General features: G+C 41.0%; 1 protein-coding gene across 1 annotated transcript in view; it reads left to right on the top strand.

Moving 5' to 3' along the window:
• Nucleotides 1–26,007, top strand: part of LOC123818223 (ubiquitin carboxyl-terminal hydrolase 7-like) — a gene marked incomplete at its 5' end in the record, with an annotated part of 47,499 nt that overhangs the window by 6,713 nt on the left and 14,779 nt on the right. Inside the window, 10 exons of the mRNA XM_045838206.1 lie at nucleotides 3,317–3,455; nucleotides 4,340–4,428; nucleotides 8,735–8,843; nucleotides 9,961–10,091; nucleotides 17,315–17,369; nucleotides 18,335–18,415; nucleotides 18,515–18,605; nucleotides 20,794–20,876; nucleotides 22,892–23,001; nucleotides 24,467–24,623. Of these exons, the coding sequence (XP_045694162.1) occupies nucleotides 3,317–3,455; nucleotides 4,340–4,428; nucleotides 8,735–8,843; nucleotides 9,961–10,091; nucleotides 17,315–17,369; nucleotides 18,335–18,415; nucleotides 18,515–18,605; nucleotides 20,794–20,876; nucleotides 22,892–23,001; nucleotides 24,467–24,623 (1,045 nt within the window). The remainder of the gene's footprint in view (nucleotides 1–3,316; nucleotides 3,456–4,339; nucleotides 4,429–8,734; nucleotides 8,844–9,960; nucleotides 10,092–17,314; nucleotides 17,370–18,334; nucleotides 18,416–18,514; nucleotides 18,606–20,793; nucleotides 20,877–22,891; nucleotides 23,002–24,466; nucleotides 24,624–26,007) is intronic.

Genomic DNA, 26,007 nt, shown 5'->3' with positions numbered 1-26,007 from the left:
GAGAGACTAAAGTATCTGATTTGGGGCAAGCAAAGGCCAGTGTCCCTTTGCTGAGCCCTCAACCCACAGAGTTTGTAGTCTGGTGCCATATCTGAGACTCCATTGACTTGGCTAACACTGTATGATACACCTGGGAGATCCACAAAGACTCTACATAAAAATGACTGGTCTTGGCTCCTAAATCCTATCAAACGAGCAACAGCTGGTGAGCCATCTTGGTTCAACTGCTTCAGTGAGCCATAGAAGCAGCCAGATTAGATCCCCAGCTTGGCTTTCCCTGGGAACTCCAAGCCCAGCACAAGTAGCAGCCATCTCAGATTACAGCTCAGCAGGGTGGCCCCAGGCAAAACACAGGAAGGGCCTGACCTTGGCAGAAATTGGTGGACAGTGATCCCAGCCAATCCTTGCAGCTGACTGGCCTGGGTAAATCCCTCCAGTGGATCTGCCAGTAGCAACCAAGGCTCAAGTACAAGAGGAGGGTATACTCAGTCCCCAAGAAGGGCACACCTTGAGTACCCAGCTTGTGTGGTAGAGGAGGCTGTGCCACTGGGCCCTACAGGACACCTATGACCTTAGGCCATACTACCAAGACATGGAAACAAAGCCCCTCTACCTAGTACATAGAGAGAAACACAGGGAGGCTGCAAAACAAGGAGACAAGGAAATATGGCCCACATGATAGAACAGATCAAAACTCCAGAAAGAGAGCTAAATGAAATGGTGATAAGCAATCTATTAGATGCAGAGTTCAAAACAGTGATTATAAGGATGCTCAAGGAACTTAGTGAGAACCTCAGCAGCATAAAAAAGACCTAGTGAGAAACAAAGGATACACTAACCGAATAAAGAACAATTTACATGGAAACAACAGTAGAATGGATGACGCTGAGAGTCACATCAATGATTTGGAACATAAGGAAGCAAGAACAACCACACAGAACAACAAGAAGAAAAAAAGAATCCAAATAAATGAAGATACTATAAATAGCGTATGAGACAACTTTAAGAGGTCTAACAATTGCCTCATGGGGTATCAGAAGGAAAAGAGGAAGAGCAAGAAATTGGGACTCTACTTGAAAAAATAGTGAAAGTAAAGTTCCATAATTTGGTGAAGGAAATAGACATACTAATCCAGAGAACACAGAGTCCCAACTATAATGGATGCAAAGAGACCAACTCAAACACACATCATTATTCAAAGGTCAAAGGTTAAAGATAAAGAGAGACTCTTAAAAGCAAGAGAAAAGTTAGTTACCAGAAAGTTGCCAGATGGGAGGGATGCGAGGGAGAATGGGTGAAGAGGTGAGGGGATTAAGAAGTACAAATAGGTAGTTACAGAATAGTCATGGGCTGTAAAGTATAGTATAAGGAAAAGGAATAGCCAAAGAATTTATACACATGACCCATAGACATGAACAATGGTGGGTGGATCTTTTGAGGGGGGGTGCTGAGTAGAGGGGCAAATGAGAAAAAATCAGGACAACTGTAATAACATAATCAATATAATAAAAACCCCTAAAGTTTGTAGGAACATGGAATCAAGGCCCAATAGACTAGTCAGCCCATGAGGTGGACTGCTGGTTTACCAAGCTTAATTCCTATTCACTAGTAACTCTCCAAGGGGAAAATTGTAGTTAAGGAAAGTTCTTCAAAAAATTTTTGAAGTATATTTTATTGGTTATGCTGTTACAGGTGTCCCATTCATTTTCCTCCCCTTTATCTCCCTCCTCTCTGCACTGCCCCCCTCACCCAACAGCATCCCCTCCCCCACAGTTCATGTCCATGAGTCATACGTGTAAGTTCTTTGGCTTCTCCATTTCCTATACTATTCCTAACCTTCCCCTGACTATTTTGTGCCTACCTATTCTGCTTCTTATTACCTGTACATTTCCCCCATATTGTTCCCCTCTCCCTCCCCACTGATAACCCTCCATGTGATCTCCATTTCTTCGATTCTGTGCCTGTCCTAGTTTGCTTAGTTTTTGTTTCTGTTTTTTAGGTTCAGTTGTTGATAGTTGTGAGTTTGTTGTCATTTTACTGTTCATAGTTTTTGATCTTCTATTATTTAGATAAGTCCTTTTAACATTTCATATAATAAGGGCTTGGTGGTGGTGAACTCCTTTGGTGGTGGCTATATATCTTTGTCTGGGCGTATTTGTTATTGTAAGGGGCAGAGCCTTAGGTATTCACTAGGGCAGGGCAATCCTCTTTGCTCTCTTGTGGTGCTGTCTCCACAGAGGGTCAGAGAAGGAACAATGCTGCTTGCTCTGCCCTATCCCACTTGCTGTCACTTCCCTTACTTCCCATAAGCGATTTGTGCCCCAGAGAACACTGGCTCTAGCTATTCTGTCAAAGCTCCAGGAAGTACAACTCATTTTATGGTTTTTTTTTTTCTGGAAGTTTTAAGAAGTGCCAAGCCCATTTTATAGTGCACTCAGGGTTGTATGTAGGTTAAGATTTTTTTCCTATGGTCAAATTATGGTCTGATCTGATGAGTATTGGGTGAGATTTTAGTCATAATAGCCACAATCTGAACAGTAGTTTGGAAACAGAGAGTGGTTCACATCCAGCATAAGGAGCCTGAGCAAGTGGAAGTGCTGACGAGCTGGCACTGCTCTTTTTGGTGTTTCAGTGAGCTTGCAGCATTGTGAACCTTTCGGTGGACTTTTAAAGTGGCATAGCTTTTGGTTTTTAAACATTGATCCAGAGGCCCTTAATGATCTGCCCCAAATGTGACAGACTGCATCTATAGTCCTGTCACTTGTGGTTGTGATTCAGCACCATGCTCAGAGCTTGTCAGGGGACCCCTGGTACAGCCCTGCCCAGAGGCCTGTGTCAGAGGTGCTCTTGAGAACGTGACAGTACCTGTAAGCTACCAAGGGCAGGAGTGATGCTGACAAGTGACACCTTTATTAGTAGAACCTAGAGCTTCAAGTACACTCATTTCAAAAGACAGCATTATCATCATTCTTTTCCTATTCTTTTAAAATCCCATCCATAAAATTGTAATTTGACCCCAAAACTATAGTCTCTTATAAAATTTCAACATTTATTTTAAAGATAGCAATAAAAAACTTGACTTTAACTTTTGAAAAATTAAAAAATAAATAAAGCCATGAGTTAAATCAGTAGGTAAGGGCACCCTCAACCCTTCTTAGCCTTTTCTCCTCTAAATGTAAATATGCTTCCCAACCACCCACACCACCCCCACAAAAAAGAAGGTAAATATGGGAATTTTTGTGTGCTGTGTTTTTAAAAAATATATAAACATCAATGAAATACGTCACCTAAGATTTAGATTATTTTCTTTAAACAGGTCATGGTCTTGTCATGCACAAGCAGCGCTGAAGATAATAAATTACAGAGATGAGGAGAAGTCATTCAGTCGTTGTATTAGTCATTTATTCTTCCATAAAGAAAATGATTGGGGATTTTCCAATTTTATGGCCTGGAGTGTAAGTAACAGTGAATTTAGACTGAGTAATAATCTGAGCATTATTGTATTCCCCTAAATCTTTCATTATTCATAGCCTTCTATTTACTTATTTATTTATTCATTTATTATTGATTTTGGAGAGAAAGAGAACAGGGGAGAGTCATCAGTTTGTTGTTATATGTATGTTTGTACATTCATTGGTTGATTTTTGTATAAACCCTGCCTAGATATTGACCATGCAACCTTGTTATATTGGAATGACTCTCTAAGCCCCTGAGCTACCCTGCCAGGGCACCTTCATTCATTTTAGAATCAAAGTGTTTGTTTAATAAGTTGGGCAGCTATCTGTGTTTGTTTGTTTTTTTTTCCTACCTAAGCTTTTATCAGCCAGCAGGACTAAAGTCTCAACATTTTGTCAAACACTGTAAGCTAGTCAATAGCATTCCTGATAGGTACACTTCCTTTAAAAGCAATAATACCAGTTGGGATCTTTCCATAAGTCAACATAGTGCAGGGTGGTTTCGTGAAGCTTCATGAATTCTCAAGTCAGTTCATTTTGGCTGTTTTGGCAGAGGTGGAAACGTGCTTAGGAATGTCCTGCTTATTCTCCTACCATGGGTTCTGTGGAACCTCCCCTGCCCTGCTGTGATGAGCATGCCCTCATCCCTCATTTTCCGTGCTATGGCCTTGAACCCCCAGTGCCTCTGGAATGCCTCCTCTTGTTCAGAGAACACTGTTCACAACAAACCAAAATGCTGCAAAAATAGAAGCATGATTTGGGTGTTTGAAAAAGTGGTATTTTAATTTATTAAAGTACATGACACTAGGGTAATTTGGACTTTGGAATGAAGTGAGCATTCGTATGATCTTATGTAAGTTGGATATGCTTATTTTTCTTTTTAGGAAGTGACTGATCCTGAGAAAGGATTTATAGATGAGGACAAAGTGACTTTTGAAGTCTTTGTGCAGGCGGATGCTCCCCATGGAGTTGCGTAAGTTTTTGCTTATTTGTGTGCTATGATGAGACGTATTTTGTGCTGTAATGAGAGCAATACTTGCACATGATCAGAAATGCATGATTCCACAGAGCAGCACCCCTCTGTGCTTGCCCCTTGGCACACATGGAACATACAGGCATGTATGCCAGCTTCACATTCACTGCTTCATTTAGCGGATTTATTGAACCAGATTCTGTACGCAGACCCTGCTGCGCACTGCTAATATAATCATGTGGTCAACAAGACCAGACAGCCATGGGTTTCTGTTCACCAAGAAGGTACAGGCTGGTCCGGCAAAGGAGCAAGACCAGTACATAAATAGCTGCAGCAGGAGGTACTCTGTTTTTATGTTAAAGAGGTCAGGGATGTGCATGTGTGCTGGTGGCCCTGCTGAGTGGGTGAGGTGTAGTGAGTGGGGCACTGTAGAGCTCAGTGGAGGGCCTGCAAGGAGATGCTTCTACTTCTGTCATTCAGTCCAGGAAGTTCTGTGTGCAAGAAGTTTGGCCTCACAGAGTGTATTGGGTGATTGGTTGATAATGTGGGGCAGTGAATTGAGAGTAGGGAAAAGGACATGCATAAAGACACCAGCAAGAAGATTTGGAGTTGGGCACAATATGAGGGAAGTTGAAGAGTGGATCTGAGATGGTAAACTGGGAGCAGGTTATAGAAGAATACCAGACTTTGAAGGCCCAGAGTGAAACCGTAACATTGTATCTAGGAAGAAGTTGAGTGGCAGGTCCCAGTCTCTTACTTGCCATACTTTATTTCCACTTGGACTTACTCTTGGGTGAGAGTGCATTGGTTGACCCTGATGGAAGGGTGCAGGGAGCAGTGGGGTGGCCATGAAGGAACTATTAGTCTAGATCCTGGCTAAAGTGGCCTGGGCAAGGCACTGGAATTTTTAAAAATATATTTTATTGATTATGCTATTACAGTTGTCCCATTTTCCCCTTTTGCTCCACTCCACCCTCCCCACACCCTCCCACCCACATTCCCCCGCTTTAGTTCATGTCCATGTGTCATAAGTTCTTTAGCTTCTACATTTCACATTCTATTCTTGCCCTCCCCATGTCTATTTTCTACCTACCATCTATGCTACTTATTCTCTATACCTTTTCCCCCTCTCTCTTCCTCCCCCTCCCCCGTTTCTAACCCTTCATGTGATCTCCATTTCTGTGGTTCTGTTCCTGTTCTACTTGTTTGCTTAAATTTTTTTTTTGTTTTAGTTGTGGTTTTTACTACCTGTGAGTTTGAAGTCTTTTTTTACTGTTCATATTTTTTACCTTCTTTTCTTAGATAAGTCTCTTTAACATTTCATATAATAAGGGCCTGGTGATGATGAACTCCTTTAAGTTGGCCTTATATGAGAAGTACTTTATCTGCCCTTCCATTCTAAATGAAAGCTTAGCTGGATAGAGCCATCTTGGATGTAGATCCTTGCCTTTCATGACTTGGAATACTTCTTTCCAGCCCCTTCTTGCCTGTAAGGTCTTTTTTGAGAAATCATCTGGCAGTTTGATGGGAACTCCTTTGTAGGTAACTGTCTCCTTATCTCTTGCTGCTTCTAGGATTCTCTCCTTCATTTTCACCTTGGGTAATGTAATTATGATGTGCCTTGACATGTTCCTCTTGGGTCCAACTTCTTTGGGACTCTCTGAGCTTCCTGGACTTCCTGGAAGTCTATTTCCCTTGCCAGATTGGAGAAGTTCTCCTTTATTATTTGTTCAAATAACTTTTCTACTTGTTGCTCTTCCTCTTCCCCTTCTGGTACCCCTATAATTAGGATGTTGGAACGTTTAAAGATGTCCCGAAGGTTCCTAAGCCTCTCTTCATTTTTTTGAATTCTTGTTTCTTCATTCTTTTCTGTTTGGTTGTTCCTTTCTTCCTTCTGGTCCCTTGCATTAATTTGAAACCCAAGTTATCTTTCCATCACTGTTGGTTCCATGTGCATTTTTCTTCATTTCACTTAGTGTAGCCTTCATTTGTTCATCTAATTTGCAACCAAAATCAACCGATTCTGTGAGCATCCTGATCACCAGTGCTTTGAACTGTGCATCTGATAGGATGGCTCTCTCTCGGTCGCTTAAAAATATTGATTCTGGGGCTTTTAATTCTGTTTGAGCCATCTTTTTTTTTTTTCCTTTGGTTTGGTCACGTCTGTTACGTATGAGGGGTGGAGCCTTAGGTGTTCACCAGGGCAGGGCACCTCAGTTGCTGGGTTGTGATATTGTATGTGGGGGCGGGGTCCAAGAGGGAACAATGGTGCCTGCTCCACTCTCTGTAGGACTTCAGTCCCCTCTGACGCTTCCCACAAGCAGATTGGGGCCTTCTGGTGCTGGCTCCTGGGCAGGTGGGCTTGTGTATGTTCTAGGACTCTGTGGGTCTCCCCAAGGAGCTCTCCTGTGAGTCTAAGAGACTCTCCTGGCCTCAGCCCCCACAGGTGTTTTCGGTTGGTGCTTTTAGGCTTTGTTTCCCAGCGCTGGGTCCCTGGGTTGTGTGGTCTGTGTCGCTGCCCGTTTTCACCTAGTTTATCTGTACGTGAATGTGTGACTGCAGACAGCCAGCTGCCTTGTGCACCTCACTAGGTCTGCTCATTACCTCCCATGCCCAGGGTCTGCCACTGGGTCCGTCAGCTGCCCCTGCGCTTCTGGGGTCTGCCAACTACCGCCTGTGCCCTGTGTGCCCATGTCTGCCAAGCCACTGCTTTTTCCTGCCAGGACCCCTCTCCGTAGGCCTCCAACTCCACCCCTCCTTACCGGTCTAGATGAATGGTTGTCAGACTTCCATTCAGTTCATTTCTCTCTGTTCTGGTTGTTTTTTGTTTCTAAAATTTTGTTGTCTTTAGTTTTGGTTGTGTGAGGAGGCACAGTGCATCTACCTATGCTTCCATCTTGGCTTGAGGCACTGGAATTTAAAAAAAAATGCTAATAACATTTATTAGCTTTATGTTAATTGAACTGATACCAGAGGAATCAGGCTTTTCTTGAGTAGCCTTTTCAAAACACGCACTTATCTTGTATTGAAAGACCTAAAGTAGGGGTCTGAAACAAGCAAGTTCTAATTAAAATTGTTGTGGGGGTTTCCCCTTTCATTTAAAACCTTTTCCCTATGTCTCTTGACTTTAAAAAGTACATTGACTTTTCAATGTTACCAATCAAAAGAGATTTATTGGTTCAGCCACACTTGTCAAAACTTATTCAACTGCCCTGGCTGGTGTAGCTCAGTGGATTGCGTGTGGGCTGTGAACCAAAGGGTCACCAGTTTGATTTCCAGTCAGGGCACATGCCTGGGTTGTGGGCCAGGTCCCCAGTGGGGGCCATGTGAGAGGCAACCACACATTGATTTTTCTCTCCTTCTCTTTCTCCCTCTCTTCCCCTCTCTTTAAAAATGAATAAATAAAATCATTAAAAAAACCTTATTCAACCATTATTTCCTAAATCTTTATGATTATACTTGTTCAAATATTCATTTTTATCTCAGGGTTCTAGCATTTTCTTGACAATTTAAAAATGATTTTTTAAAAATTATTTTTTAGTGTATTTTCCTGTTACTATTTATTAAGAAGTAAGTTTAACACACATGAATTTTAACCGGGACCTTTTGACACACCTGAGTGTGTTTGCAAGGCCATGGATTAACCTCTGGAATCAGAGTACTATCAACTTTGACCTCACAAAGGGATTGGTCACACTCATTGGAGATCACATTTGTTTATGTCTTTGCATTATAGAAGACTAATAAGAAAAGGTTGTAGATGTTTGAAAGTCTGCATTAAAACTTGCCAGTATACATGCTTGTCTTTCCATGTGTGTATGACAAGAGAAAATAGGGGTCCCACCCATTTCCATTTCTTGCTGAGTACGTGTGACCTAGTATGAATGTAATAGGACTACACTGGGGGTCAGTTTGCTACAAGTTTGTAGACTGTAAGCTGTATCTGTGAGTGCTGATCTTGGTAAGTGATGGCCATGCTGCTCTCAGCAGATAGTGTTTTCAGCTGCTTCTTGAACGCTGGGGTTGAATTAGCACTGGTCCATGCACTCAGGTGGGCAGAATCAATGACCATTAAAGGGAGCCCCGTGATATGAACTCCTGGCCATAGTGTCCTTAGTGCCATGGGCCTGGTGATGAGTTATTAACTTGGAGGGGTGCTGAGCCTTCATTCCTGTGTCAGGATGGTGGGAAATAGCAGTGAAATGTCAGCCACCAGGCTGACATCTGGTTGAATCGCTCCACACACGTGGCAGAAGCAAGGATGTGTCCTGTGCGGTTTTCCCTCAACCTGAAACTGATCTTGTAGGTGGGATTCAAAGAAGCACACGGGCTATGTCGGTCTGAAGAATCAGGGAGCGACTTGTTACATGAACAGCCTGCTGCAGACTTTATTTTTCACAAATCAACTACGAAAGGTAAATGGATGGTATTTCTCTCCTCAGCCTCCCACCTACCCTTTTCTCTCAAGTATTAAGGGACAAGCAAAGTCCTCTTGCCAAACTTTGCCTTGTCTTCTCTTACACAGTGCTGTCTCCAGAGAGGCCCCTATGTCATGCTTGCTCATATCTTTAGTCCTCAGTGTTTGGACACTTAAAGCTAACCAGGGTGGTCAAAAGTTCACTACTGCTAATGATCCTAACTTTGAGCTAGAAGTAATATGTGTATTTTTTCAATATGAAAGCCATTGACAGCACTTGAAAAAGTTTTATATGAAAAATTGATCAGTCGGAGAACTAGCTGCAAAATGTAGTTTTCACATATTATAGACAAAATGTATTTATTTTTGAAAAATATTTTACTTATTTTTAGACAGAGGGGAAGGGAGGGAGAAAGAAAGGGAGAGAAACATCAGTGTGTGGTTGCCTCTCAAGCACCACTGCTGGAGACATGGCCCACAACCCAGGCATGTGCCCTGACTGGGAATGGAACCAGCAACCTTTTGATATACAGGCTGGCACTCAATCCACTGAGCCACACCAGCCAGGGTGAAAAAAAATGTATTTTTGTAAGACTACTTAAACCAGAGCAGACTTGCCTAGATTGTAATGCAGATGAGACAGCCATTTGTACTTTAGGAAAGTCATGTGAGCAGCATGGAGCAGTGCAGGCAACACAGACTCCTGGTTGTGGGGGCAGCACTGGCTGGTCTGCTGCTTTCCTTTCATGTTTGCGCTGTTCTTCAGTTGAGTTACTGTGGTAGGCTAGATCCCGGGAATAGCTGAATGTGGGTCGTGTCAGTAGCATTTGTTTCATTAAATCTTCTGTTTATAAGTAATGTTGTTTTAAAATGTTGCTCTGAGAAGTCTGAGATGAAAGTGATTGTCTTTGGATGGTGAGCTATAGGTCATAGAAAAAAATACATTTTTTGCCACCTTGTATTTTCTAGATTGATTCTAAAGACTTTTATGATTTCCAATTAAAAAAAAACCTTCCTGGCCTATGTAGTGGCCTTAATTAAACTACCATAGCCATTGTGATATTAGAAGTGATATTGTCACATCAAATTTCATTTTTATTTCTTAATCCTTTTAGGCCGTTTACATGATGCCAACAGAGGGTGATGACTCATCCAAAAGTGTCCCTTTAGCATTGCAGAGAGTGTTCTATCAACTACAGCACAGTGATAAGCCCGTAGGGACAAAGAAGCTAACAAAATCATTCGGGTATGTATTGGAAATCTGCCTTTCCCTCTGCTGCTACTTTAAGGATGAATGAAATGACAGAAGAATTACAAACACTGTGTAGGCATTTAATTATGTCAGAGTGTTTCTATCATTGTATTTTATCTGACCACTTTGGAAAGAGCAGCCTGGTTTTAGAATTTTGCTTGAGAAACAATTTACAACTTAAAGCTTTACCTGTCAAGAAAAGGACAGTTATATATCCAAAGGATTTCCTATCTCTTCTCTGTGGGTTGGTACTTTAAATACCATAGAATATACTCCCAATGTCTTAAATAATTTTGCCTTCCTCCTCCAACTGATCACAAAAATGGGTAGGTGAGAGCTGTGAACACCAGTATACCTGCTGGAAGAGGAAAGCCACTAACAAAGGAACCACCAACAGATAACATGAAAGAATGTGAAGGAGGGAGTGGAAGCCATACTAACATCATCCCAGGACTGATCTGGAAATATAGCTAAATGGTGGAGAAATTACCCGGAACGAAAAACTGAACAAGAGTGAGAGAGAAACCTCAAAACCTCATACAGACAGAAAGAAGCTTCAATACAATCAGTCTACACCTGCACAGCAGATTACAAGACGTGGTGGATGGAGTGACCCTCAGTTAACCAGCTGCAGGAAAGGACCCACCAAAGAAAGACCCAACAACAGTCAAAACCCAGAGACATACAGAGAGCCAACATAAATGACAGCCCAAGACCTGCAAGCTCAGGAGATCAAGGAGACTGCACCATTGAATCTCACAGGTCTTTTAACATAGGAGTTCACACCATAAACCCAGGGACTCAGAACAGATCAATTTAAGAAGCAGAGGCTAACAAGAAGAGTCTCACAAACAATGGGAAGACAAAGAAACAATCCCCAAGTGAAAGGAAAGGAGGAAGCCTGACAAAGGATGCTAAATGAAACAGAGGCAAGCCATCTATCAGATACTGAGTTCAAAGCAATAATTATAAGGAAGCTCAATGACCTCACAGAGAACTACCAAAACCTACAGGGAAACTACAATGAACTCACTGCAAACTATATCAACATGAAAAAGGAAATAGAGACTATCAATAAGGGCCAAGAGGAAATGAAGAATACAATTTCTGAACTGAAGAACACAGTAGAAGGAATCAAAAACAGAATCGATGAAGCAGAGGATTGGATCAGCAAACTGGAGGACAAGGTAGAAAAACACACCCAGAAAAAGCAAGAAAAGAAAAAGAGGCTCAGAAAGAATGAAGAGGGGTTAAGGGAAATGTGAAACAATATGAAACGTAATAATATCCATATAATATGGATACCAGAGGAGAAGAAGAGAGCAAGGGATGGAAACCCTGTTTGAAGAAGTAATGATGGAAAACTTCCCTAATTTGATGAGAGGAAATAGTCACACAAATCCAGGAAACACAGAGAGTCCCAATGAAGAGGAACCCAAAGAGGCCCACTTTAAGACACATCATAGTTAAAATGTCAAAATTCCAAGACAAGGAGAGAATCTTTAAGGCAGCAAGGGAGAAATGGGCAGTAACATACGTGAGAGCCCCGATAAGCCTAGCAGCTGACTTCTCAATGGAAAGGCTCTAAGCCAGAAAGGAATGGCAAGAAATATTCCAAATAATGCAAACCAAAGGCCTGCAACCAAAACTACTTTATCCAGAAATGCTCTCAATTAAAATAGAAGGCCAAATAAGGAGCTTCCCAGGCAAAAGAAGCCTCAAAGAATATACCTCCTCCAAACCAGCTCTGCAAGAGATGCTAAAGGGTCTCCTTTAAGAACAGGAAGAAAAACAGTGAGAGAGAGAGAGAGAGAGAGAGAGATTTTGAGCGAGAAACACAGGTACAGAAAAATGGCAATGAATAAGTACCTATCAATAATAACCTTTAACGTAAATGTATTAAATGCCCCAATCAAAAGACACAGAATAGCTGAATGGTTAAGAAAATAGGATCCACACATATACTGCCTACAAGAGACCCACCTCAGGACAAAAGACCTACACAGACTGAAAGTGAAGGGCTGGAAACAAATTTTCCAAGCAAATGTTAAAAAAAAGAAAAAAAAAGCTGGGGTAGCAATACTCATATCAGACAAAATAGACTTCAAAATAGGAGCTATAAAAAGCCACCCCGAAGGTCAATTCATGATACTCAAGGGAAGAATCCATCAAGAAGACATAAACATTATAAATATATATGCACCCAACATAGGAGCACCGAAATACATAAAGAAAACTTTGGAGGACTTCAAGGAAGATATTGACAGCAACACAATTATAGTAGGGGATTTTAACACCCCACTGTCAAAAATGGACAGATCTTCCAAATAAAGTATCAACAAAGAGATTGTGGCATTGAACAATGCCCTAGATGAAATGGACTTAACTGATATATATAGAGCCTTCATCCCAAAGAAGCTAAATACACATTCTTTTCTAATGCGCATGGAACATTTTCAAAGATAGGCCACATGATAGGACACAAAACAAGCCTCAACAAATTCAAGAAATTTGAAATCATATCAAGCATTTTCTTCAACCACAAGGGACTGAAACTGAAAACCAACCCCAAGATAAAAAACCCAAAACACTCAAATTCATGGAGATTGAATAGCATGCTATTAAACAATGGATGGGTCAAGATAGAGATTAGGGAAGAGATCAAAAAGTTTCTGGAAACAAATGAAAATGAAGTCACAACAACCCCAAATTTATGGGACTCAGCGAAGGTAGTCCTGGGAGGGAAGTTCATAGCGATACAGGCATACCTAAAAAAGATAGAAACATTTCAAACAAATGATCTAACCCTACACCTACAAGAACTTGATGAACAACAACAAAGACAGTCCAGAGCAAGTAGAAGGAAAGAAATAACCACGAATAGAGCAGAATTAAATGACATGGAGACTACAAGCACAATTCTTAGGATCAATAGATCCAGGAGCTCATTCTTTGAAAAGATAAACAAAATTGACAAGTCTTTAATTTAAGCAGACTCATCAAGAAAAAAAAGAGAGGGCCCAAATAAACACAATCAGAAATGAAAGAGGAGAGATTATGACTGACACCACAGAAATACAAAGGATTGTAAGAAATTACTAGGAAGAACTAGATGCCAAGAAATTGGAAAACCTAGGTGAAATGGACAAATTTTTAGAAAAATACAATGTTCCAAAAGTGAATGAAGAAGAAGCAGAAAGCCTGAACAGACCAATAATAGTGATGAAATTGAAGCAGTAATCAAAAAGCTTCCAACACACAAAAGCCTGGACCAGACAGTTTTACAGGAGAATTGTACAAAACATTTAAAGAAGAGCTAAGCCCTATCCTTCACAAATTATTCCAAAAAATTCAAAAGATGGAAGACTCTCAAACTCTTTTTATGAAGCCAGCATCATCCTAACCCCAAAACCAGATAAAGGCACAACAAAGAAAGAAAACTTCAGGCCGATATTGCTGATGAACATAGACGCTAAAATCCTCAACAAAATATTGGCAAATCACATCCAGCAATACATTAAAAAGATCATACACCATGACGAAGTGGGATTCATCCCAGGGATGCAAGGATGGTACAATATTCACAGATCAATAAACATAATATATCACACAAACAAAACAAAAGAGAAAAATCACATGATCATATCAATAGATGTGGAAAAAGCATTTGATAAGGTACAGAACCCATTTATGATAAAAACACTCAGCAAATGGGAATAGAGGGAGCATTCCTCAACATAATAAAGGCCATATATGAGAGACCTACAGCCAACATCATCCTCAATGGGTAAATACTTAGAGCTTTCCCACTAAGATCAGGAACAAGAAAAGGATGCCTGCTTTTACCGATTCTATTCAACATAGTATTGGAAGTCTTAACCACAACAATCAGACAAGAAAAATATATAAAAGGCATCCAAATTGGAAAGGAGGAAGCAAAACTATCAGTTTGCAGATGACATGATAGTTTACATAGAAAATCCTATAGGCTCCACCAAAAATTTATTCGACCTAATGAGTGAATTTGGCAAAACAGCAGGATGCAAAGTTAATATTCAGAAATCAAAGGCATTTTTGTACACCAGCAATGAAGTATCAGAAACAGAAATCAGGAAAAAAATCCCATTTGACATAGCAACAAGAAAAATAAAATACCTAGGAATAATCCTAACCAAAGAGGTAAAAGACCTGTACTCAGAAAACTATACAACACTGAAGAAAGAAATTAAGGAAGACACAAACAAATGGAAGCATGTACCATGTTCATGGATTGGAAGAATTAACAGCATCAAAATGTTCATACTACCCAAAGCAATTTATAGACTCCATGCAATCCCTATTAAAATACCAATGGTATATTTCACAGATACAGAATATTCAGAAATTCATATGGAACCATAAATGACCCCATATAGCTGCAGCAATTTTGTGAAAGAAGAACAAAGTAGAAGGGATCACAATACCTGATCTCAAAATGTATTACAAAGACACTGTAATCAAAACAGCCTCATTGTGACATAAGAATGGACACATAGGCCAATGGAATAGAACAGAGATCCCAGAAATAAACCCAAGTCATACAATCAATTAACATTTGACAAAGGGGGAAGTAGCATCAAATGGAATGAAAATAGCCTCTTCAACAAATGGTGTTGGGAGACCTGGACAGCTACATGCAAAAAGAGAAAGAAAAAAAAAGAAACTCGATCACCAACTTACATCATACACAAAAATAAATTCAAGGTGGATAAAAGGCTTAAATATCAGTCGTGACACCATTAAAGCCCTAAGAGTAAAACATTGGCAGGAAAACCTCAGACATTCCACACAGCAACATCTTCACTGATATGTCCCCTAAAGCAAGGGACATAAAGGAAAGAATAAACAAATGGGACCTCATCAAACTAAAAAGCTTTGCATGGCTAAAGAAAACAGTAAAATGAAAAGAGAACAAACTATATGGGAAAATATATTTGCCAATGATACCTCAGCCAAGGGTTTGATTTCCAAAATATATGAAGAACTCACATGACTCCACTCCAGGGAGACAAAAATCCCAATAAAAAATGGGCAAAAGACTTGAACAGACACTTTTCCAAGGAGGACATACAGAGGATGCAGAGACACATGAAAAGATGCTCAGCATCACTAGCCATCAGAGAGATGCAAATTAAAAGCACAATGAGATACCACTTCACACCAGTCTGAATAGCCTTCAGAAACAAATCAACAAACAAGTGTTGGAGAGGATGTGCAGTAAAGGGAACCCTAGTGCACTGTTGGTGGGAATGCAGACTGGTGCCACCACTGTGGGGAACAGTAAGGTATTTCCTCAGAAAACTAAAAATGGAACTGCCTTTTGACCCAGCAATTCCACTGCTGGGATTATATCCTAAGAGCTCTGAAACACCAATCCAAAAGAACCTATGCACCCCAATGTTCATAGCAGCACAATTTACAATAGCCAGGTACTGGAAGCAACCTAAGTGCCCATTAGTAAATGAGTGGATCAAAAAACTACGGTACATTTACACAATGGGATACTACACAGCAGAGAGAAAGGAGCTCCTACCCTGTATGACAGCATGGATGGAACTGGAGAGCATTATGCTAAGTGAAATAAGCCTGGCGGTGAGGGACAAATACTACATGATCTCACCTTTAACTGGAACATAACAAAAGAAAAAAAGGAAACAAAATATAACCAGTGACATTGAAATTAAGAACAATTTAACAATAACCAGAGGGGAGGGAGGAGGGGACAATGGGGGAAAGGATTTTCATGAATTACTATAAAGGACACATGGACAAAACCAAGGGGGAGGGTGGAAGCAAGGGAGGGGGGTGGGTTTGGCTAGGGTGGAGGGGAGTGGTAGGGGGAAAATGCAGACAACTGTAATTGAACAACAATAAAATAATTTTTTTGAAAAAAGAAAAAGACATGTCTAGATTTTAAATGAATTACAAAGGGGTACAACACCCCCCCCCCAAATTGGAATTATCTTCTAGAGGGAGGGCCCCTTGTAGTACAGGGTTCCCTTTCTAGGTGAGTGTTCTAGAAACCCTGTATCAGTGTACCAGGTGACATTGTGCAAGAACATGTTCTACTTAAGAGAATTGTTTTGAAGACCCTTTCTTTTTTTCTTTTTTTAAATTTTATTTTAATTGTTGTTGCAGTACAATTTTCTATCTTTTACTCCCATCCCAACCCACCCACCCTGCCCTCTCCTCCTCCCTCCCATTTCCAACCGCTTCTAGTTTTTATCCATGTGTCCTTTATACTCGTTCCTGTAAACCCTTCCCCTTTTCCCCTGAAATTCCCTCTCCTCTCCCCTCTGAACTCTGTCAGTCTGTTCTTTATTTCAGTGTCTTTGGTTATATTTTACTTGTTTCTTTGTTTTGTTGTTTAGGTTCCTGTTAAAGGTGAGATCATATGGTATTTGTCTTTCACTGCCTCGCTTATTTTGCTTAGCATAATACTTTCCAGTTGCATTCATGCTGTTGCAAAGGGTAGGAGCTCCTTTTTTTTTTTTTTTTTTTTGAAGACCCTTTCAACATGTTTGCCCATTTCATGATGGGTGATTTATGAGTGCACCTGCCCACACCATGCTGAGTGTTCAGTTTTTGACCAAAAACAGCCTGACCCCTTGTGCCGCACACCCACTATTCACCCAACCCTACCCCAAGTGGCATTTTTGTTTACTTTTTCTGTTTGTTTCTGGGAATGAAAAAAGTCCTCAAAGTGAAACGTTTTGAGCATGTAGAAGAGGTGAAACAAAAAATGGCAGAAGTACAAAAAGGCATCAAAACTGACATGCTCAGAAATCATTTTGAGCAGTGGAAACAATGTCTCGATAGGTGTATTGCAGCATCAAATGGAGAGTACGTTGAAGGTGGATGAAGTTTATGTAAGAATAAATATACAATTAAAAAAAATAAATTCCAATATTGTTGGGTCCCCCTCATGCACTTACTTGCAAACATGTCCTCCCCTTGTAGTAAGTTGTTTAGAACAAGATAAAGTTGTTAGCATTTGGGTGTTCTGACAAAACTCAGTTTATCTTTGAGTTATAACCCCCAAATAGTGTCAGAAAATAAATTTAAGAATAATGGATGATTATGCAGTGTGGTTTTTTAATCTACACTACTTACTAATTTACTCTTATTTGGAGTTTGGATGCTTTGGTATATATAAATGTTCACTTTATCTTTCCAAGGTGGGAAACTTTAGATAGCTTCATGCAACATGATGTTCAAGAGCTATGCCGAGTGGTAAGTTTTCAGCTATAATTATATACTACTGACATTTAATATTTTGAAGCACTGTCAGAAGTTGTTATCAAGTAGAACCTCAGGCATACTTCACGTCACCATAATTTAGATAAGCCCACATTTGTTCGGGCCCAAAACTAAGCTGGAAGGAAAAAAGGAGCATTTATATAGTTTAAAAGCCAGAAAGAATGAAAAAATTATTTGAGAGGGAAGTTTGAGGGGAAACTTGAATTTAAATATTGTAGTAGGATAATGTGTTAATTGGAATATCTACTTGAGTTGCTATTGGCTGGAGTAGCTGTCTGACTCCACTGCTTCAGTTTGCGAGAGTGACTTCTGTTATCGCCCTGCAGCATCCAGACCCCTTCTTTGCACAGAAGTTCTGCTTGAGGCAGACCTCTGTGTGAGTGATTCTCCCAAAACCAGCTTTAGTCACTAGCAAATTTCCATTCTTTCAGTTGTGATGAAAGATGCACAAACACACACACAACATGAAATGGCTATTCAAGGTGATTGGCTGGGCAAGGTGTGATTTGTTTTTTGCAGCACTAGCTGGATTGAATCCAGTTCATTAAATATCCATGGACAAACCAGTCAATCCTGTTGACAGGCTCAACCTCATTAATCTCTTGGTGTGGACCAATACAAGTTAAGTTTAGTGCTCAATTTACATGCTTTTCCACAGAGGTAAAATGAATATAAAAAATGCTTCTAAAGGCACTACAGATTACTAATTCATTCCGGAGGCTGTTTAGAGGGTTAATCTCAACTGTTGCATGTAGATATTTTTGTAACCATCCAACCAAGACAGAAGATTTTGTATGTTTTGGATAATTGCATGCTGAAGGTCATACTATTTATAGTCTTAGAATGTCTTGGACCATTGCAATTTCCTAGTCATATTGCAAATTACTGTATATTGATAAGGCATAACATCCTCTTAAAGCCCAAACTTTCTCTTCCAGCTGCTTGATAATGTGGAAAATAAGATGAAAGGCACATGTGTAGAAGGCACCATACCTAAATTATTCAGAGGCAAAATGGTGGTACGTGATTATCACTTTAAAAGGATAATTTTAAAAGATTTTGAAATGTGTACATTTTGCTGATTAATAATACTTGTGCCGTCTTTCCCTCATTTGCAGTCCTATATCCAGTGTAAAGAGGTGGACTATCGATCTGATAGAAGAGAAGATTATTATGATATCCAGCTGAGCATAAAAGGAAAGAAAAACAGTAAGTTCTGTGCACACAGTGGCCTGTTGATCTTCTGATCATTTCTGTTGCGACTTAATGCTTTACTCACACAAATGCTTTTGATTAAACTTGAGCAGAGAGAGAAAACTGCCAAATGATGAGTGTACAGCTCACAGAGTGGAGAGCCAGGTCGAGAAACAGAACTTTGCTGGCACACCCATCCCTGCCTCGGTCCTTCCCAGTCACTACCTCCTCTTCAGAGGAGACGACTGTTTGGGTTTCTAATGTCCCGTTATAGGTTATATTTACCTATATAGGTTATATTTACCTATATATAACCTATATAGGTATTTTCCACATACCTATGTGGAAAATATTTACGTAGGATATAGTGTCTTCCTCATTTACTTTGCTCAGCATTATGTCTGTGGAATTGCACCTATGTTTTGAGTAACAATAATTTGGTCATTTTTATTGATTATAGTATTTCACTTTGGGGATATACTGTAAGAGTTTTGGGATCACCTTTTCTTGAGAGATACATGGACTGTTTTCAGTGTGAGCCTGTAGGTATGAGCCCCTTGTCTGCCTTGTTTTTTTCTCTTTCTGGTGCACATATATTTGCATTGATGGTGAGTGGGATTGCTGGCTTACAGGGAACACACATGTTCAACCTAATAGATAAAGCCAGCCAGTTTCCCTCAGTGGCTTATCAGCTTCACACAGCCCTCCTGCCCAGCAGTGTGTGAAAGCTGTCAGTGATCAGACTGGACTTTTTAGTGGGAGTATGGTGCTATCTTGGTTTTAACTTACACTTCCCTGATCATGAGGTAGTCACCTTTTCATGTGCTTATTGGCAGTTTGGGTACTGTCTGACCATAGTGGAATATGGTTAATAATAACTTAATGTCCTTGTCTACAAATTCTGTCACCTCGGTGACTTCTGGGTCTGCTTCTGTTGAGTCACCTTTGTCTTTACCACGAGCTGTATTTTCCATCTCGTTGTATGTCTGGTAATGTGTTATTGGATGCCAGCCATTGTGATTGTGTTCTTGTTGGGTGTTGAAAGGTTAAGCCATTCTTAACCTTTGTTCTGGAGCACAGTTAAGTTACTTGGCAGTGATTTGTATTCTTCAAGGCTTGCTTTGTAAGGTTTGTGCGGGAGTTGATAACAGTTTGTGGGAGCACAACCATTCTTAGTTGAGAGCTAATTTGTCCCCATAACTGAGGCAACGGCTTTCTGAGTTTTGAGCCTGAAGTGCCTGACTTAGGAGGCTTTCCCACTATGGCGGGAGGGAACACAGGCTGGTGGAGTGCGGGGGCTGTTTCCCTGATCCTTGTGGTGCTTCTTTCTCCAGCCCCAGATTCTTTCCTCACTGTACTGAATATTGTGATTAGCACTCTGGGAAGGCTCCAGGAGAACCCTCTGCAAGTCGCTGGAACTCGTTTCCTGTGCAGCTTTCTGTTCTTGGGCACCCTGTCCTACACATTGGAGCTGCCTTGGGCCCCTCATTCTCTCTGGGACATTCTGGGCCAGCCCTGTTTGGGCTTCTCTTTGCTGTGCTGTGGCCTGGAAAGTATGCAGTTGCCGGGACACTTGACAGGCTCTCTCTGGATTCACCACTTTCACTGCCTATGGTCCAGAGCATGAACGCTGTTGTTTTCCAGAGTCCAGTGTTTCACTTGTGCAGTGCAGGAGAATAGGCCAGTTCCTGTTGTCCTGTCACCACCACAGCAGGAGTTCTTCCTGTGCTCTGGACGCTAGTTCTGGGTGAAGTCGCTGACATCATCCCCCCCCAGACTGTGATCGTCCTGTGCTTACCTTTTCACTCTTTCAATGTTGCCATTTGTTTCACAGAATCTGATAATATTAGTGATCCCCAGTGTATCCGTCTTTGCTTTCTGTGTCCTAAGAACCCCTGCCCTGAAATCATAAAATACTCCCTTACTTGTTATTTTTTAATCTTCTCTATTTATTTACTGCCTGTTAGCATTTGTAAGACCTTTAGGAAACCCTCGCAGTCTCCTTAAAGTTTACACCTTGGTTGGATTGGTGAAAGTGTTAAGGGCACATTTAACTGGTCTGTGTTGGAGGCTGAGAATTACCGCTCAAGGCCAGTTACTGACATTCCCTTCCCTGGTGTTCCTAAATGTACTTGAGTTGGCTTTATTATAATGGAAGCTTTACTGATAACTTCAGCTGACTTTTCTCTTTCTCTCTTTAAAGTATTTGAATCATTCGTGGATTATGTGGCAGTAGAACAACTAGACGGTGACAACAAATATGACGCCGGGGAGCATGGCTTGCAGGTAATCGGGGAATTTTGTGCCAGTGTCTTGGTGTAGCTTTTCACTTCCACCTGAATTTTTTTGGCTTACCTGTGAACTAACAATGTCCTCATGTCTTTCCCTATTGTGCTGGTATGTAGATCTCAAAAGGATTTTATTTCTTAGTGTGGACATGTTATTTTAGAGAACTCTGAGTGTGTCACTGGTATGTGAGAATGGGAAGAGGGCTAAGGAAGGTGTTAGCAGGAAATGGAAGTAGAGCTTGTTCGTCAGGCATAGAACTGTCACCAACACACTGAAGCTCAGTCCCTGTGTTTGAAGACTTTTTTTCCATTTCATGGATTATTCTGTTTGTCCCCTTACTGGTGTCAGTGCCTGGGGTTCTCTCAGTGTCCTCTACTCATAAGCAGAATTTGTTAGTCATGTGGAGTCTGGTATTGGCTGATGTGGTTTTGCTCTTTTGTGTGGTTGAGTTAACAGTTTTCTGAGGACCATGACTTCTAGAATGAGGAGTGCATTTTCTGTTATTCGTTCCGTGACACTTGGTATCCCTGCTTGTTTTCCACATTGCCCTTGAGGAACTCCGGGCTTCTGGCAGAGCAGTGAGCATCAGGTAGAGGGACATGGGCTGTGGCTGGTTCCTGGCCGTCGGTCAGGCTGGTGGGTGGATCAGCAGCACCATCACCAGGCTGGCCCTCCAGAGTCTCTGTTGCAGCCTCATAACCTTGATTCATAGGCTCAACCGATTCACAGTTTTTCAGATCATGCTGTGTTTACCAAGCCTGCTGATTTATAAATCACGGTACCATTTTGCCGTGGGCCACAGTTCTGGTCTTGTTCTGCTGGTGAGGCCACCTGGGCACCAAGTTGCATATGAGGAAGTCACTTGGCAAACATGCATCTAGATGTGCTAGGAGACACTTCTGCTAACTCAGAAGAATTGTCTTTATCCATGCTGGATATTTGGGGTCTGGACAGGAAATACATATTTCAGAATCAGTGGACAAGGGTGGAGAAACAATTCTTATATTATTCTTTCAGGTTGTGTTGAAATCATGCCACACCCTTGTGTGGTGGTAGGTTCCTGGGGTTTGTGTTTTTCCTTCCAGATACCGTGTCCTCTTACATGTGCGAGTGTGTGTTGTAGAACATTGCCAAGTAGGTTTGCCTTGTCACAGCCACCAATTGGACATTCTCTAGCTGGTCATTGACTAAAGGTTTATAGTGCAGAGGGAAGGTCTGGGTTGGAAATATACCTGATCAGAGTCACTGATGGCCTGCTGGCGGCTGAGTTTGGCAGAGGCTTATCTTAGTGAGGGGAAAAAAGTCGGCTGAGGCGGAGCAGAGAAGGAGACAGGTGTGAGAGCTGTAGAGTGACAGTTTGCTCCAGAGAAGCTGAGTTTGGAAGCTGAGGGTGTGCTGTAGCCCAGAGGCTGACAGTAACTGGGGGAAAGGCTATGTTGGCAGCAAGAGGGTCTTGCTGATACTCAGGACATTGTGTAGGAGTTTGAACAGGAAGCACTGAGTGTGTGCTCCACAATGTGTGTTGTTAGTAGACATTAAGGTGCAGGGAATGGAAGCTGGCTACTCACAGTCATCCTGATCATGACTGTTCACCCGTACTCTGTCTAGGTGGTCCACAGCACACCTAAGCTCACATAATGGCAACCAGCCTTCTGTTTTTCCCTGTAGTGTTTTTTCCCCATGTGTTCCTCATATTCTTCCATGTTTAATGACTATATAATACATCAGAAAGTGACCAAGCTTTCATTTACTTAACTATTCCCCTATGGTGACATATCAAGATAGAACCAAATCCAAAGGGGAAATCTTTACAAGCTGTTGCAGCATTATTCTAGGAGCAATAAATACGAGCGTAAGCAACATTTCAAAGGCACCTTAGATGATGCCTAAACACTGCCTCTTCCCACCAGAAATCCCCAACATGTTCGGGTCTTACAGAAATGCTGTTGCTTTCATTGCTTCAAGAAATAAGTAGTGGTGAACTAAATTTGCATTTGCTTTTCAATGTGCAGGAAGCAGAGAAAGGTGTGAAATTCCTAACATTGCCACCAGTGTTACATCTACAGCTGATGAGATTTATGTATGACCCTCAAATGGACCAAAATATCAAGATCAATGATAGGTAATTACAGGGGTTATGGAGGTTGAGATTTAATTATCACGTTAGTCTTAGTGCTTTGTTTAGTTTTTATAAATATATACATACACTCACACACACATATTTGGCCTCATCTCTTGTTGAATTAGGTTTTCCTTCTACCTCGGTGTCCAAGAACTATGATTTTACAAGGACAATTTTTCTTGAATTCTGGGGCTGTTCCTTTTGTATTTTTCTCTCAAGGAACCCCAGCCCCTCTGCACTGTGACTGCTGAAGTCTGAGAGGAGAGGGTGCTTTCTTCTCCTGTGACTTTGCTGTCACCAGAGTGTAGACGTCACCTCAGAACTGGAAATTGATATTATTGTACTTGTTTCAACAGGATTCTCCAGTATTTTGCAACATGTCAGTTGGTGTTGACTTGGAGAATGTAGTAGAGCTTTCAGGAATGCTAAAGTAGGCATGCATGTGCCCTATTCCAGGTGTCTTCTAGATTCTTAAAATACTAAATACAAGGATGATACTGTACAGCAGGATAGTCACCCTTGAGACTTGAGGGGGAAATGTAACCCAACCCAATTACTTGCCACCACCTGGGTCTTTGCTTATCCATTGTTGCCCTTTACTGTGGACCCACTAAGAAATCGTATCCACTAGACCCCACGGACACAGCCTGCAGGCTGAGTCCACCCTGCTGGTGTATTTTGTTGGGTCCTCACCTTGGTTTTCTTCTATTTTTGTTGGAACTAGTTGCCAACATGTCAAAATTCCATCTTTTCACACAAAAGTCCAAATTTCTGGCATCCTTTGGGAGTTCAGAACATTTGGTGACTGTGGGCCTGAATTCCCATAGTGGGCTGGCTCACTCAGGAGCTGCCCCTTCAGGGTCAGTGTGCATGTTCCACTTTGTTCCTCACCTGCCCACCTTACTTCCTGCTTTCCTCTGACAGTGTTCCCCATTACCATGTAATTAGAATGTTTGTGGAGCCAGTCATTTAAAAATGATAGAGTCTAGGAAATCTGTAGAAATCACAGGGTAGGAGTTCTTTTTTACACGTGTTCCTTCTCCAATTTGATTTTTCCACATTTCTCAAACATGCAGGACATCCTTAGTGGTCTCAGTTGTGCACTATCAGAATCATTCATTAACACACACTTGGAATTATTTACATCCCAGAAAAGTCACAGTGTATGTTTGTCACAAGATTATTGTGTCATAGCCTTGAATTTAAAATTCTATTCAGTATCTCAGTGCTTTATAGGCATTTTCTCCTATCTAGCTTTAAATTTTGTATTGGCATATAAACATAATTTATTCTAACCAGTAGGAGCTGCCTCAGACGTAGTTCATTGGGCCTCCCAAATCAAATGCATTCTTCCCTTTCCAAATAAAGATGAACAAGTAAGCTAGAAGGTCTAGGAAAAAATAAAGCCTAAAGATGAAATATTTTATGTGTAAATGAATTTCTTTAAACATGTTTTTTTTAATAGGTTTGAGTTTCCCGAACATTTACCTCTTGATGAGTTTTTGCAAAAAACAGATCCTAAGGACCCTGCAAATTATATTCTTCATGCCGTCCTTGTTCATAGTGGAGATAATCATGGTGGACATTATGTGGTTTATCTAAACCCCAAAGGGGATGGCAAAGTAAGTCCTGGGCAGGGGGCAGAGTAGGATGTGGTGCTGTAAACTGGGGGATTTACACCAATGCTCAGCCTCAGTATTTTCCTGAATCTGGGTAATGGCCTAGTTAGTGAAGGATTACTTGCTAGCCTCTGATTTATCTATATGTTCTGATATATATTAATTGCTGATTCTTTAAAAGTGAATGATAATTTAGTGATTATACTTTGTGTATCTCTCTATTGGTATGGAATGTTGGACCCCACAGAATCCCTTCACATGTAATATGAAGCACTTATTTTCTACTTACAAATAGTAGAGTAAGAATTCGTGGCTGGAGCAGGGGAGGCAGCATCAGTTGCATGACATTCCACATGCCCCATTGTCTACATGGCAGTGCTCCATCTCTTCCTGGTTCACGTGGATCTCATCACATAATCTTCACCAAGAGGGCAGATGAGGTTCTCTGGGCCTGTGTCTGGGAGCATAGGGCCATTGAGGAACACAGCAGAGGTGGAACCTGTCTATCTCATGCTAAGAGAACCCCCAGAACAGCAGACTTGTATGAATCTTTTACTGGGAGGTTGGTTCCAAAATGACTCAATCCACGGCGAAGAGATTAAAGAATAATTACATATGAGTTCTGACTCTTTTTTAAAAATATATTTTATTGATTATGCTATTACAGTTGTCCCATTTCCCCCCTTTGCTCCCCTCCACACTGCACACTTTCCCCCACCCACATTCCCCCACTTCAGTTCGTGTCCATGTGTCATAAGTTCTTTAGCTTCTACATTTCCCATACTATTCTTGCCCTCCCCCTGTCTATTTTCTACCTACCATCTATACTACTTATTCTCTGTACCTTTTACCCCTCTCCTCCTCCCACTCCCTTGTTGCTAACCCTCCACGTGATCTCCATTTCTGTAGTTCTGTTCCTGTTCTAGTTGTTTGCTTAGTTTTTGTTTTTGTTTTAAGTGTGGTTGTTCATAATTGTGAGTTTGCTGTCATTTTACTATACATGTTTTTTATCTTCTTAGATAAATCCCTTTAATATTTCATAAAATATGGGCTTGGTGATAATGAACTCCTTTAACTTGACCTTATCTGAAAAGCACTTTATCTGTCCTACCATTCTAAATGAAAGCTTAGCTGGATAGAGCAATATTGGATGTAGGTCCTTGCCTTTCATGACTTGGAATACTTCTTTCCAGCCCCTTCTTGCCTGTAAAGTCTCTTTTGAGAAATCATCTGGCAGTTTGATGGGAACTCCTTTGTAGGTAACTGTCTCCTTATCTCTTGCTGCTTCTAGGATTCTCTCCTTCATTTTTACCTTGGGTAATGTAATTATGATGTGCCTTGATGTGTTCCTCCTTGGGTCCAACTTCTTTGGGACTCTCTGAGCTTC

The sequence above is a fragment of the Phyllostomus hastatus genome, unplaced genomic scaffold (genome assembly GCF_019186645.2).
Source record: "Phyllostomus hastatus isolate PE091 unplaced genomic scaffold, TTU_PhHast_1.1 phas_contig_263, whole genome shotgun sequence".
Lineage (NCBI taxonomy): Eukaryota > Metazoa > Chordata > Mammalia > Chiroptera > Phyllostomidae > Phyllostomus > Phyllostomus hastatus.
This window is presented reverse-complemented; position numbering and strand designations above follow the sequence as displayed.